Raw genomic sequence first — 16273 nt, 5'->3', positions numbered from 1 at the left:
TTGTCATGATTCAAACATGTTTAAATTTCATGTTCATGTTTGGAACTGTGTGTTGGTTGTGAATGAAATCGCCTGATAGTGTTGAATATAACTGAAATGTTTGGATGCGATTGACATATGAGGTCATTTTTCTTCATATTGACCCCGTTTACATGGACAACAATAATTTTGATATTAACACGATTAAGACAATACTGTATTTAAGAGTGGACCATGTACACAGAGCTTTTTGATTAGCTTAATCTGTCAAAACTCATAATCGAGATTGAGTCGTTTATAACGTACATTTGAAAAAGCAACAAATCAAACGTGATCACTATAAATATACTCTATTTTCATGAAAATATTGAAAAGGTTTGAAGAACAGCGATAGAATATGACCACATTTCCTGGAACAAATTGTTCTTCTTATGTTTACCATATTCTGAGTTTCTGCGCAAGAGCGCCCTTTGGCTTTCCGATGTGGCTGCATTTACAGCAAGTCATTGAGAAACTGGGAGCATAAGAATATATATATATATATATATATATATATATATATATATATATATATATATATTGCACAGCCCTACTTCAAGCAAGAAAGCACATTTTTGGTCCGAACGAGAATCAAGAAAAATGCCAACAATTCTAGAAAATAAATGAAACACCAAAAACTGTATGTGTTACAATGGCGAAGATATATATATTAGTGGTGGGCCGTTAACGCAGTGAGACTCTTATCGCGCGATAAAAAAAATGTCGCCGTTAATCTATTTTCAAAGTTGGGTTGGGAGCTGGGTCTATAATACGCAAGCTATGATGACTTTCACCTTGATATTTTAGCGCGGATGTATACCAGCTTAACTGCACTGTACGGGGCGAGAACGAGATTTTTCAACTCGCGTGATTCGCGTCATTCGCGGAAGCAGAAGCCGCCTCATCATCTCATAACCAGGGCTTCATTCACGCAGCAAGTAGGTCTATTGGCTCTTTGCATTAACATATAAATCACTCGCGCTTGACACGCCATTCGCGTTTGGTCTGAACACAACATAACGTTAGTGTGAAATTACCGCATCAAACGTGACGTGCTAACATGGATGCAGCTATGAAGCCGCCGGGTTTGCTTCAGGGAAAATTAATTTTTAAGAAGCTTCCCAATAGAAACATCGACAAGACTAAGGTTGTTTGCACCTTGTGCAATGCGGAATTGGTTTAAAAAAAAACACTTTCTCTCAACAGGTAGTGGTCTAGCTTTAGTTGAAACCAGTAACTTTGTATTGAGATCTAATGTATTATGGCTCCTGTATGACATATCGCTTGTTGCTCCCTCACTCTTTGTAAGTCGCTTTTGATAAAAGCGTCTGCTAAATGACTAAATGTAAATGTACTGTAGGAGCTCTTCCAGTCTCAAGTACCACCTAAACGCAAATCATCCCTTAGCTAATGCGGAAGTAAACACAAGTTCATCTTATTGAACATAATTTAATTTTCATCACCAATTATCATGGTAGAACAGCTTTCTCAAGCAGTTTGTGATGCATTTTGGAAACAGGAGATGAGCCCCTGGTCTAATGCGCCACCTGGCTTGAGAAACCCGTTCTCAAAGACTTACTTTTAGTCATTATTTGGGTAGCACACATATTCTGAATGCCTTCGGCAGAATTCAAATGAGCCATTTTAATCTAGATTTAATCTATGCCCACCACTAATATATATATATATTGCCCAGCCCTACTTCAAGCAAGAAAGCACATTTTTGGTCCAAACGAGAATCAAGAAAAATGCCAACAATTCTAGAAAATAAATGAAACGCCAAAAACTGTATGTGGTACAATGGCGAAGACAAACTGTTTGTTGATGCATGAAATTATGGAGGGAACGTCGAACGGCATCACTTATGGATGTAATGACGTATGCCATTAATCTAGCTATGTAGTTTAACATGTAAAACGGGAACATGAAAGGTATATTCTTAAAGCAACTCACGTAAACACCTTAATGGTAATATTAGCTTACTCAGAATAAGGCAAATAACTTGTCACCCCTGATGCATTTTGTCCCTAACTGAAATTATTAAAAAGGTTGCTACAAAGTTTGCTAAATCTACTGACAAACATACATGGTGATGAATAATAATGATTTATAGTATGGAAAAAATAATAAATCAAGAAATATGATGACACAAGGTTTCAGAAGGACAGCAGCGATATACTGTTTATATATGATTTGTTTTTATTGCTTTTATTTCTTGTTCAGAAAGACTTGTGAACATGTACATTGGTTTCTCTGGCGTTGGCGAGAACTGTAGTGTCTTGTTTGAGCGTGCTCAGAGAGAGAGAGGTGGATTGAAACATCCCGCTGGTGTGAGGAAACTGATCCTGGTCTTGGAGCTCTTGCGGATAAGTAGATCATACTCGCTCCCGGTGTGTGGTTTAGCACCATTCCAACACTCTGGCTTGTACGCTCGGTCTGGGCTGCGACAATACTCTCTCCCTTCCAGCTTCCCAGAATTCTCTCCTCTAGGGACATGCTGGAAGCTGAAGGAAGCGATGATAGGAATATTCATCTTAACCAGTAGAGCATTGCGCTAACAACACCAAGGTCAGGGGTTCAATTCACAATAAAAAGACTGCTCATAGAAAGAAAAGGTGTTTGCTTTATTAATAAAAGCACATGACTTGTTTGAAACTCAGTTTTTAAAGTTCAGACCAAAAAATCTGTCATTATTTATTCACCCTCATGTCATTCAAAACCTGTATATCAATCTTTTTCATGTGGAACATAGAAGAAGATATTTTGAGAGATGTCTGTGGTTGTGTCTATACAATGTACAGGATACACAGGATCCAATCTTGTTTGATTACCAACATTCCTCAAAATATCTTCTTTTGTGTTCTGTGGAACAAAGAAAGTTACCATCTTTGGAATGACATGAGGGTGAGTAAATGATGTAAGAATTTTCATTTTTGTGTGAACTATCCCTTAAATTCATTTTTTTAAAAGACTAGTTTGCTCTTTTTCAGTGACTTTGTAAGTTTGCAATAAAATAGACATAACATTAAAGACATGATTACAAAGTGTTTAAGGGTTTTCAGATGGCGTTATACCAATTTAGTTGTTGTAAGAGACTCATTATCTTGTTCGAAAGGCGGAGGTATGTTTCATCCTTCTGGGTCCTTAATTTGTACGTCTTAAGGAGCTCAGTGTAGAAGCAGTCTAAGCACTTTGTTTGAAGTAGATAAGTAATTCACGGCAAGCTCTCTCCAGACATAAAGGTTTTCACTCGTTTCTCAAGCTGCCTCTGGTGCGTCTTTGTCGCGGCAGGCCTGTTTTATTTCCCTCTTTTCCCATCCTTGAAAGCCGCCTTTTCTTGGCTAATTAAGGCGAACCACAACAGTGCCATCGTAATGACTGAATTGTGTACAACATTATCCTTTGCCCCAAAAGGGGCCTTTGTTTCCACCGCAAGCCTGAATTCTCTTACCACTCAAGTGAAGGAAGGTGAGAGGAAGAGAAAATAAGCGAGCTTCTATCATGCTAACTCAATAATGACTTCCCACGGGGGGAAAGGAACACTGCGAATGTCTGAAGCATCGTCCATTCTACAGGATTTCCTCCAAACACATCTCTCCAGGAAGTGCAGGGAACAGTTGTCTTTTGCATATGTATTAGACTGTTTTATCGGACACACACGCCTGACTCGAAGCTAACTTCCGGTCTTTGTTTGTTGATTGGTCTGGCTAGTGGATCATTATTAAATTGTTTATATATTTTATTACATTTTTATTAAAGTCATTGTATTAAATAATGAATTTGTTTAATGGATAGTTTAGCTTTGTCGCATTTAAGTTAAGCCAAGAAACTGTTTCGGGTAACCTAAAGTAATACTGGCTAGACATACTTTTAACTTGCTAGCTAATGTAATTTACTTGTTATTTTTTGCTTAATCTATAGGGACTCTATTCTTTGCGGATGTGTACCGTAAATTAAGTTTGGGCCACAAAAGTGTGCGTGTGCAGAATTGTTTGTTTATATTGTTGCTTTAAAGCATTCATCGGGTTTCATCGGATATTAAATAAACAATTTGTTGAATGGGTCCTGTAACTTTGACACATTTAAGTTTCCCAAGTGACAGTTCTTGTACTGTTTGTATCTCCTCTTTGCTCCGCCTCTCTGAAATGCACAGATTTTTTACAAAGCTCATCGCTCTGAAAAGCGAGGTGTGCTATGATTGGCCAGTTAACCAGTGCATAGTGATTGGTCAAATAATGCAAGGGTGTGACAGACATGTATCGCCTCTTACCATATTTGGAACATCAGGTTCCAAAGCAATTGTACTGGCAGGTACGCCCACCTTACTTGAGTAAACATTTGGGCGGTCTTACACCGCATTCTAACCAGACGCGATGTGACGCGGAATAAAAGGTATATTTTCCATGTTAATCAGAGGTCCTAACCAGCCAGCTGACAGCTTTGCCCACACAATTGTCATTCGCTGTAAATTCTGCACCTCATGAATATTAATCGCCATGGATGAGGATAGGGTATATACTATTGATTGTCATAATTTTAATCTAAACGCACGTATAGCGTCCGGTGAGGCAATAACTAGAGTCATGAGAACAGGACGCATCTTTCTTCGTGCACTCTTCATCTGCAACGTGCAAGGCTGCATGGTCAGAGAAAAACTGTTCTGATTGGCTGTGTCTTGTGATTGATTGTCGCGTCCCGCCCCTTTTTTCGCGTTCGGTATGGACAAACAAATTTCTAATTGCAGGAATCTCATCGCGTCGCGTCTGGTTAGGATGCGGTGTTAGTTAAATCATACCACAAACTGACATAGATTTGTGGGTGTGGCTACACGAGGCATTTTTAGGAAGGTCAAGGTGAGCATTCCTTAGATAGAATGCATCTTTTGTTCCAACACTTGCATTTTTGCAATTTTACGTGTGTAATACATGCATGGGCAACTTATTACACGCCAAGAAACAGAAAAAGACGTATTCATGCCATATGACCCCTTTAACTTCCCAGCCACATAATTGACTTATTTCTTTAGCTTGTTATCAGAAATAATCTACAGGGACTCTTTGCGGATGTGTTATGGAAGTAAGTTTTGGCCACAAAAGTGCGAATACGCATAAACGTTTGTGTTGGAAACCGTCTATAGACCGTCCATCATTCAAAGGTTGACGTCAATTTATGTCAAATTCAACTTTTGGATAATGCTTAAATATTTTGATTAAACATTATTTTTGAAAAATTTAACTGTAGTTAAACAAACTTTTCATACGTTCTTGTATTGTATGTGTCATTTACCGCAAACATTAACAAACTGATTTAGTCCCTCTCTCCAACCGCTGCTTTCCTTCAACAAATCTCTGTCTGCCTCTTTATCTAAGTACGTCCTGGAGGCACCAAGTGTGTTGTGTACTCTGTATCCTCAGGAGACGTTGGAGTCCTCCTACATGTCTCTTTCCTCCAGCAGTTCAGGAGATCATTAGGCCTGCGCGGTAATAAGGAGGAATCAGGGGTTCTCAGCTGTGGGTTAATCGAAGCACAGAGAGATGGGACGGCCTCAACTCGTGTGCTTTATTTTTTTTGTGAATGACCGGGACCTCGGAACTGTCTGGAGCGCGACCTCCCGTTCAGTCGCTAATCACCATGGCGATGAAGGTTTCTAGTGGCTTGCAGCTTTGAATAGTAGCCACTTGAGTTTTGGCAGCACCCAGACGCATTTGCTACATGAATAATTTATGCCTACGAGCCTCTTGTACTACCGGCATCTTTACATTGAGAATAGTGTATTGCAGCAGTATTTTTCTCCGGAAGCGAGGCTTTTTCAGGTTGCTTTGCATATTGCGTGTCCCCGGGGGAACTTTTGTATTAGTGAAATTCGGATTGATGTATTTATTTTGGTCTGCAGCCATTTAATCTTGCTTGTGTTATGTGTTTGTCGACTGTATCAACTGCGTTTTACTGTTAACATTTTAAAGCTTTTCAAAATGTTTCGCGCTACCTCAGCAACCGGCTCTAACACAATTTTCCGAGATTTTCTTTTTTTTTATCATGCATTGCGTCAACATTAGGCAACATTTAATACTTTGTTCTGCTTTTTCATTTCATGTAGTGCACAGCATTTTTGTTGTACATTTTCTGTATACCCTAAATGTTTCTAACATTTTTCGGTTTTAAATATACTTAGTGATGATTCACCTAAAAATGAAAATTCTGTTATTATTTACTCATGTCTTTTCAAACCTGTATGACTTTCTTTCTTCTGCGGAACACAAATGAAGATGTTTAAAAGAAAGTTGGTAACTGAACAGCGGCGGCACCCATTGACTTCTATGGTATGGACACAAAACCAATGCAAGTGAACGGGTGCTGTCGCTATTCGATTAACAACATTCTTTAAAATATCTTATTTGTGTTCTGCAAAAGAAAGATAGTCATACTGGATTGAAATGACAAAAGGGATAGTAAATGAGGACAGATTTTTTTTATTTTTGTATGAACTATCCCTTTAAGCATCTAACCTTATGCAGTAACTGTATAACTTAACAAAGGAAATTCATTCCATGACAATAAAGACACTTGTCTGATTCACATGCATTTGGTCAAACATTGCTCAGTCTCAAAAATGTATGTGAATGTGTCTCTCTATTCTGTATAGTATCTCTGGTTTGTGTTACTGAAGCATCAGTTGTAAAATGATTTCCCCACTAGAAAGCAGAGCTCATAAGCATGCTGAAATCCAACAGAGTTCTCTCTACTGTAGCCATGGCGACTGTACTGGAGCAGAATGCAAAAATTTCCTCAAACAGCCAAAACCCAATTTTTTGGTTCACGCTTACACAGGTTGCTTGTAAATAACTTGTTTATGTACGCAAACATATGACATTTCTGCGGACCAGAATATTCATGCAGGTCATTAACACTGAATGACACCTAACCTTAAAAAAAAAAAAACCTGCTTAAAAGTCATCTACATGGCTTGTACACCAATTTTCTACAAAGGCCTACGATAGCTTCAAGTAAGGATATGGAAAAATAAATATACTTTAATATGAAGGTGTAATGTGAGTTTAAAGTTCACCCAAAAATGAAAATTCTGTCATCATTCACTAACCCTGTCATTTCAAAACTGTATGACTTTCTTCTGCAGAACACAAAAGAAAATATTTTGAGGAATGTTGGTGTCCGTACAATAGAAGTCAACAGATTACCAACATTCTTCAGAATATCCTCTTTTATGTTCTGGGGAAGAAATAAAGTCATACAGGTTTGAAATGACAAGAGGGTGAACTACTGTAGGCCCTCCTTCATGGGTGTGGTTGAAGAAAAATCCTTCATTACTGGACCCGAAAATATCTCATTTGAATATTATGTTTTTACTCCACCAGATCCAAACATGTGATCGCCCTTGCCGAGCCCCTACGTGAAGCCAAGCTGCAGAAGAGCCATCTAGACCTGGAGCTTGAGCTTTTGGAGCATGCGGCTGAACTCGTGGTGAAAGAAGAAGAAGAAGAAGAAGGTGAAGACGACAGCGATGATGACTCGAGCAGCGATGACGATTCGGAGGGCGAAGACACCGAGGAAGAGCAAGCAGATCCCAGCGCTGTCACTCAGCATGAAGGAAACACAGAAAGGTTAACAGAGGTCAGACCTCTTGAACCCGGGGTCAGCTTTGAGGTCCTGAAAGAGGACGCAGTGACTGACGGGAGAGACTCGCCCCCCCTCATGCAGCTCCGGAGCGGAGTGCTATGTGAGCCCGGGCGGATGATCGAGGAGCTGGGAGAGAGGTTGGGGGAGGAGCTCAGGATTGAGGAGGATGTGCCTCAGGCAACACAATCTATTAGCAGGAGAAACACTGAGGGAGAGAGGGGGGGGGAGAGAGACCACCACCAATGTGTAGTCGGGACAGAAAGAGAAGAGAGGAAAACAGCAACCAGTAGAGAGCTACTTGATGTCTGCCTTCAGAAGAATCCGCTGCGTATCGTAACCGCTGATGGGATGGACAGTGATGATGAAGATCTCACAGTGGAATATAAAGGAGATTAGTGGAAAGTTTGTGACTTGGACAGTAAGATTACATTACGTTAGGACTAATGGATGTATCGCTAAATCTATCGAGGAGAAGCTTGTGCTTTTATCGATAAAATTAATGGATATATTTGTGGTGTCATCGCAACTTTGTTTGAATACAGTCACTGTATGTTTGTCATTCTGGCAAGTTTTGTATTAAACATTTTACTTCACTTTTAAATGTTTAACATAACTCTGTTTGTTGTGTTGAAATGTATTATAAAAGTGCATGTTTTAATAAATGTATAGTTTTATTAAATGTATTCAATTTATAAGAACAATATTATTATTATATTACTATTCCCATAAGTAGAATTTAAAATAGATTTGTTAGGCTGAATTTTTTTAAGCTAAATATTTATATAGTTTTTCTAAAAGAGTACAACTACCTGAGTTAAAAGCTTACAACCTACACAGACAGTTCGATCAAACAGATTGTCCTCAAACATTACTCAAGTCGAAAGTCTCCAGTCCTCCAACTCTTCAAAGAAATGCTTGTGGGTTATTATCGGATGTGATCTTTACAGTGAGTTCTGCCGCCTGCGATGATGCTGTTCTCATCCTGTCTGCCGTTCGCTCTGAAGAGTGTGAGGTTAGCGTGTTTCAGCTGCACGCTGTCATTTCCTTGGAAGTCAATGAGTGGGAGGTTGTTGTTTGCCGATAACGTACAGAAGAGTGGGAGGGAGTATATCTACAGGAAATGTTAGTCGCTGCCCTCTCAATCTCATGTTTCTGTTGTGATAAAGTCAGCAAAACCATTTTGTAGGGAAGAACCCTTACTTGTGTTTTGATTATTTATCTCCTGTCAAATATTATGTGAACATTCTCTTATTTAAATTTGAAAAGTATATAAGTTTGTTTTTTTGTTGTTGTGGTATCATTGGTAACATTTTGTAAAACAAATAGATTTGTTTTTATTTTATTGACAGCTTGCTTATATTAAACTGCTTTTACAGTTTAAGCATCCTCAAAATTGTCAAAAATGTAGTTTTACAAACTTTCTAAATGCTCTGCAGTTTAACTCCATTAAGGACAGTTTTGAGTTAAATTGATTGATTGATCGGTCCCTTGCGAATGAAGGGTGGTCTGGTGAAAACAGTTCGATATTATAGAGAGGCGAGAAGACAAACAGGCAAGCGCTTGTCAGGCGAATGGATATCGGGTTGTGTAATGTGCAAGTGGGAATAGAGGAGATGAGATGGCAGAATGCAACTTAAGGCCAGGTTATTTTTAAAGAGCTTTAAGTGAAGGCTAAAATAGAGGAATGTGAGTAAAGATTTTTAGGTTGAGATGACATTCAAGGTTTCATGATGCTGAGTAGATTATAGGTATTGTTTATGCACAATATAGCACAGAATGTTCCCTTCGCAGAGCTGTAAATCTATCTATGTTTTCTAAAGGCTGGATTACTATATGTTTTTGCATTTGTATTATTTCATTAGGAGTCTTCCACAAAATATATCAAAATAATCACACAGCAATTCGTCACAAACACTAGGTGGCTGATTCATACGTATTTATTCGTACACTGTGAAACATACCGGTAAAAAGATGTAAACCAACATGTTTTTCAAGTTATTTTACACATCAGCTAGTAAATTTGCGGTCTGTTCCTGTAATTTCAGAATTATTATCACATTTCAAGAATACGTGGAAATTTCGTTAAAAACATTTTTTTACAGTTTATTACATGAATCGTACAAAAATGTACAATTAGTTGAAAACCCTAATAATAAACCCAACCCGTAAACCCTAAATGTCACTGGTGCGAAAGCAAGTCGTAAAATGTATGAATGATAATATACGACTTTCTACAAATTAGCTACATTGTAAAAACGTCACAAATTTTACTGCGGAAAATCATTTGAAAATTACCGAAAAAATCATGTCCCATCCGAAATGTTTTTTCGATCACAATAAAGAAAAGCTTGAGAATTCCATTTCAAATTCATTATGTAAAATGCAGTTTGTCTTTTAGCTAAGAAGTAAGAAGCAGCTCACTCGATATGCTCTTTTAGTCAGTGAGTGCTTGGCAGTGTGCCCTTCTCAGTCACCGAGAAAGTCTGTCTGATACCTCGGAGACAGACTCCGTAACTAGAGATCTTCATGTCTGTCAGTCTCTCTCGGCTTCACGATTCTCCTTTTTCTATTTACCCTCTCTCTGTCCATCGCACTGTGTTAAGGATGGATGATGTCGTTAAAGCGGCTCCCTCAGAGCGTGTCCGACCAGGCTCTCCGGCGGCACCTTGGGAGCCCGATCATTTGTCCGACCTCTATCAAACCCTCCTCCTTCATGCCTCCATTCTTTATTTTCACTTCATTGCTCTGTAGCTTGTGGGAGCCCACAGGCTGTAGCTGTATCTCCCCTGTGGGCTCCTCCATTGATTAAGTGACAGTCTGTTGAATCGCCATTTTTCATTGTAAAGAGGTGCCTATATTTCCCATTATGATTCCCACCCCTGGGAACCGGGCTGGTGCTTCGCACCGTTCGCTGGCTTGTGCTTTTCCCAGCCAAGTTTTAATAGGTTTCACCTGCAGTTAAGGGGACATTTGTGCCTTTTAAATGTATTCAGATGACAAAACCAGATGAATGTGGTCGTGTTGACCAGCTTTGACGCTCAGGTGCGAGCTTCTTGTTAATGTTTAGATTCTGGTCATCTTTAAATGCTTTTGTAAATCTGGTACAGGGCTGTCAAACGATTAATCGCGCTTAATCACATCCAGAATACATTTTTGTGTTTACATCATATATGCCTGTGTAATGTGCATATTAATTTTGAATTTATAAACACATATTATATACATATTAAGGAAATATTTGCATTTATTTATATGTACCAATCATTTAAATTATATATAATTTTTTATTAATTTTAATATTTTTCTTAATTTTTCTTAATTTTTTCTTATATAAATACAAAATTCACCCACCTCTAGCTCTCTATCTTATCTGGTCACTGTATTTTGAAACTTATGAAAGTGCCTAAACAATCAGAACAATGTTTTGAAATCAAATCAGTGTTTGAAAGTGTTTTAGAATTGTAAATATTGCGCACTCACCCTTTAAAAGTGAGATTTGTTGCCGGTTCTGTCAGACATCATTAAAATGACTGCAGTCTTTCCGGCTGCTGAAATCTGGATAACACATTGCCTCAGATTGTCCTGAAGTGCACTGTAGGTTTACTGCTGACAGAACAAGGACGACGTGTTCACCCCACACGCAGGATCCCCAGTGTGCCAAACTAATAGAAAACTCAATCTCGTTCCCTTTTAAGTGATGTCATTCCGGTACTTGAACAGACGAATAACCCTAAAGGAGAAATGAATCTGTTGCTCTCCAGGGCTTGACTTCTCTCCTGAGTTGTCAACCATCTGTCTCTTGTTTATCAGTCTAAGCAATTTGGTAAGATTTCTTTTTGTTACTTCAATTGATCAACAGTAGAGTACAGTAGAGTAAGAACAGCTCATTTATTTATTCCATACTTTATTCAATACAAATCTTATAATCGGACCCAAACTGGGCTCAGGGATTAATAAAAGTTGATATTTGATTCTGTTCAAGCTTTATTCTGCATTATTTTAACTTGATTTTTATTGTGTTGAAGAATTTTGGGGTTAAAAGCAGCATTACCCACAGTCAACATTGTAAATCTCCTTACACTCTTATATTTATATCTGAGGTTCTAAACATTTATATTTTCCAACCATGACTTAATTGTTTTGGCAATGATGTAAAATCGAAATTCCTGCCGTCACTTTGACAGATTACACTGTCACTGATTTATGGATTGTAATAAATGACGTGAGTTGGTTTTTTATTTGTTTTCGTTTTTAAATAAATATAATCTAGCCTACATGAGCGCCCTTGTCAGTTATTGATAAAAATTACAAGTTAATGAAAGCAAAAACTATCAAATGTCATAATATTCATATTTTAATGATAATAAAATGAATGGTAAAAGTTGATTGTGAAAGGTTTTTTACAAAACCTATCAATCTAAAGGAAAGTCAAACCAACCTCTGATTTGACTGTATATAATATATTGCTTAAAAATATATATATTCTGAATATTTTGCTTAAATAATCTTTTTTTACATAATTTATAAAATGTGTAGTGACTTGATGAATAAAAAATGTTTTATTTTTGTACTCACTCATCAATCAACTGTTTTATGTACATTTGTTAACATAATTCGCAATGCTTAATGGGATAGTTTTCCCATAAATTACAGATATCTTCCATTGTTTTTTTGGCCGATTTTCAAAATCATTGTTGCTTCTAATAAAACTTTGTAATGTTACTATTTATCTCAGAGCTAACTGGTTTGCATTGTCTTACAACTCCTTTGATAAAGAACTTTTTTGTTTGAAATCATATGAAAAAATGCTGCAGATTCCAATGAGAGTATGTTTTAAGGCACTATAATTAGCATAATCAGCTACTTTCATGAAACCTCGTATCTCTATATTTCGCGATTTCTTTGTTTTTGCCATAAATTATGTCACCCTTTATGTACAGTATGTCACTGGGTTTGGCAAATATCTAACCAATAAAAAGTATTAAAAAGTGCTTGTTACCTTTGACAACATAGTATTTGATCATTAAAAACTCCAATGATAAATAAATGGAGAAACAAAAACCTCAGCCGGGAGGGCCAGGTCTCCTCTGACCTGTCATTAAAAGTTACTGAGTAAATGTTTAGAATGCTTTGTAAGTGTGAAGAATAGATAAAGAGTATTAGTTTTGAATTGGGAAATTTCATTTGTTGAAACTGTTCAGGTCTAATTTTGTCATATTTTGTGATCGATATCAGACAACAGAGGAATGTTATAAGCAGGGAAAATAGTGATAGCATAATGTAACTGAGTGCTGCTATAACTTCAAACTGCTGTCATGTGATGTAAGTTTAGCATGAAATACTAAATTTAGCATTAATGTGACAAGTATTACGTCTTTGCTCTTGGTTGAGAATGGAATTGCCTGAGCTGGGATGGTCAGATACTCCTTTTGCTCATGGGTGGCGATGGAATTGCCTGAGCTTGGATGGTCAGTGATTCTGCAGTCTCTCGCAGGAGGATTACTCCCTCTCTAGTTGTTTCAAACCTGTATACATTTCTTTGTTCTGATAAACACACACATTTGGACAAATGGTTTAAACCAAACACTTCTTGGACCCCATTGACTACCATATATAGGAAAAATGACATGTTAGTCAAAAGTGCTCCAGAACTGTTTTCTTTCCTACACCATTAGAAATATTTCTTTTGTGAATTTTTTGGTAAACCATCCCTTTTAATGTCAAATTTAGGTTGTGTATAACATACAAAAGTGTTTTCAATCACTCAATACAATAGATACTTGATATTAGTCTTCCTAACGGACATTTTTACTTCCGCCTATTTAACAAAGATCAGTTTTTGGTACACTGTTGTATGTTAGAAAGAACGAGTGTCTTGAAGCCATATCGTACAGTTCTCTCTCTGATAACAGATTTATTCTTCTCTGCACTGAATCTTGAGCTGTTCAGTCTGACTCCCAAGGCTACAGTAACAATTAGCCGAGGTGTCAGATTCAAGTAGCCTGAATGTAATGCGAATACACTCCCATTGTCTGAGACACTGAAGATATTTTCAGCCTCTAAGAGTTCACTTCCTCTTTTGTGCCAAAGGCCTCTTTTTAAAGTTCATTCACCTTTCCCGAGTGTCATATTTGTGTAAACGCTTCACAAGTCAGCGTGGCAAAGTCAGTGTAGTTTCACCCAGAAATCAAACCTCGCCGCAGAGCTGACTAAACCGTGCTATAAATCTCCACTTTGAAGAATTGCTGCTTTGAGAAAAGCCGCAATCCCTTATTTGAACGAAAGTCAGAGATTGTTAATATTTTAGCACAAGTTGTTGTTGGAAGAGAGACGTTTGTTGGAACAGAATGGGGGAATTGGAAGCCACAGAGGCACCGAGCCAACCTGTCAAAGTTCTTCTCTTAGTTTCCCAAGTTTCACTCTCATTTTCCAGCTGAGGAACAACGATAGATTTGTGCATCATGTTTGCACAGTTTAATCCTGAAAGATTGCGTTCTTTGTTGAGGTTTTAACACGTGTTAGCATTTTTATCCGAACCATGTTTGTCTTCTGGGGCCGGTTGCAAAAACTGCTTAGACTAGTCTTAAAAGTTAGTCAACTCATTTATTTCTTCAAGACTGGACAGAAAGGTAGATTGGTCTAAATGAAATCTGAAAAATAAGAGTGATTTGTCCTAACTAACTGCTGTTAACTTGGCGGCTATGTTTATACAACTAGCCCCAGGAATGAACGAGTCCAAGAAGACGACATTTCTACATTAGGAGTAAGATGTGTCTCGTGTTTTCACATTTCAGTTCAACTCCCGTTTGTTTGTATTCTGCTTTTCACAATGCATAAATTCTATACAGAAAATCCTACGCATTTTTAAAAGAAAGTATTTACAATTGTCAAAAGTAACGTTTGGTTTTAAAGCAATGGTAATGTGATCCTAAAGATTGCTGTAAAAAAGTTACTGGATTGTAGTAAAAATGTACGTGGAATTTAAAGTAATGAAAACATGTTCTTAAAGATTATAATGTGAACATTTTGGCACAGTTTTGCAACATGTCTTCACATCAACAAGTCCACTGACTCAACGTTCCCTAAAAATGTCCCTGTGGAGCGTTTCCTAAAATAGATCTTCTACCAGCAGCAGGAGAAGCGTTTGTCTACTGTAATTATACAATTCTATATTGCGCTTTTATTTTGCAATGTTGACACGTACTCCATTTCCATATCAGCTAAGGGGCAAAGGTTATACAATCTGACCTAATACATCTCTCTCTCTCTCTCTCTCTCTCTCTCTCTTTCTCTCACAGTATTCTTTAAACCTTATTGTTTTTGTTTGTGTATTTCAGTCACCTATTACAAGCCTTAATATTGATATACAGCACGTCATGCATTCACTCCACCCATGCCTTGTTATCTGTTCATAGTTTGCAAGGTTGCGGCACTGTCACATGCTTGGCTTAGTGTCTGTCTCTCATTCCTTACACACACACATACACAGAGTGGCCCATAGTGCCACCAGGGATATGGTGTAGAGAGACAGATCTCCTTACATGTGCATTGCTGAACGTGTTGGCTTGTCACCCCCTGTACTGCTCTCTGACTCCTGTGGCACTGCTCTCACTCGCTGAGCAGTGTGCTTTACATCTGCACACCACTCAATAATAGTACACATACAAACTGATAAACTGATATTCTGGCATAAAGTTGTCCGTTTTTCATTTTTTAGCCATTGGTTTTACCAACATTTCTGGTAACCATGAAACACTACTCAACGAAAAAAAAAATTATGCTCCCCTGTCATGCATAAGGCACGGTAAATATCCTATTCGGCAATTCAACTGTGCTGAAATAGTAGGATTATAACACCTAGTCCTATTAAGTGAATCAGGTCAAACAGCTGTAGAAAATATCTGGAATAATCCTTCATATTCATATAGTACACGTGTACACATAAATATACATTACAGCAAAATGCAATACTACTATAGTAATACAAGCAAAAATATAATGTATCAATATATTTACAAGAATTTTTCATTAGTGAGATATTGGTTTGCTATGTTGCATTGCATTCTGGGATTGTCGCCCTAGAAAGCACTACATGCATAACTTCTAAAATTAGCTGTTTTAGAAAGCAGAACATCATCGCTGCATAACTTTTTAACAACCCCAACACAATACAACAGGAATTCGTAGCTATTTTACATATATATTGGTGCGACCGGTAAGTTTTAGTACGATTTGCTTTCGTGAGTGAAGTTACGTTTAGCGGCTGGGTTAGGGGAGGGGCTTCAGTATTGCTTTTCTCTAAAGTATGTTTTTGTACAATTCACAATTTATACGAATTAGCCAACTCGTCAAATACGTACGAATTTCTAATCCAGTCTTACAACAGTTCGTAGCATAGCCACGAAATCTAGAATCGAATGATTTGTGCTCTTGGAAAGGAATTTCCTCCTTTTTCGTGTCAGTCAGCACGAACTTTCAATATACAGACCGCTTGTGTATAAACAATAAACATTTATATTTTAATAACCTGATAGGAGGTCGGACATATTAAAGCAGGTAGATTCCAATACCTTACCCTGTCTCAAACAAAACCACCGCCACAAATTGCGCGAAACTGCAC

The 16273-nt window shown here is 37.7% G+C and overlaps 1 protein-coding gene across 2 annotated transcripts in view; it reads left to right on the top strand.

The window, feature by feature from the left end:
• Window positions 1-8336, top strand: part of shq1 (SHQ1, H/ACA ribonucleoprotein assembly factor) — a 36327-nt gene extending 27991 nt beyond the window's left edge. For both annotated transcript variants that reach the window (XM_056751421.1, XM_056751420.1), the window contains exon 12: window positions 7392-8336. In XM_056751421.1, the coding sequence (XP_056607399.1) occupies window positions 7392-8049 (658 nt within the window). In that variant the 3' untranslated portion in view covers window positions 8050-8336. The remainder of the gene's footprint in view (window positions 1-7391) is intronic.
• The last annotated feature ends 7937 nt before the right edge of the window (window positions 8337-16273 follow it).

Source organism: Triplophysa dalaica, chromosome 6 (assembly GCF_015846415.1).
Source record: "Triplophysa dalaica isolate WHDGS20190420 chromosome 6, ASM1584641v1, whole genome shotgun sequence".
NCBI classification, from domain to species: Eukaryota; Metazoa; Chordata; class Actinopteri; order Cypriniformes; family Nemacheilidae; genus Triplophysa; species Triplophysa dalaica.
Note: the sequence above shows the minus strand (reverse complement) of the source record. Positions and strands in the feature narration are given on the sequence as shown.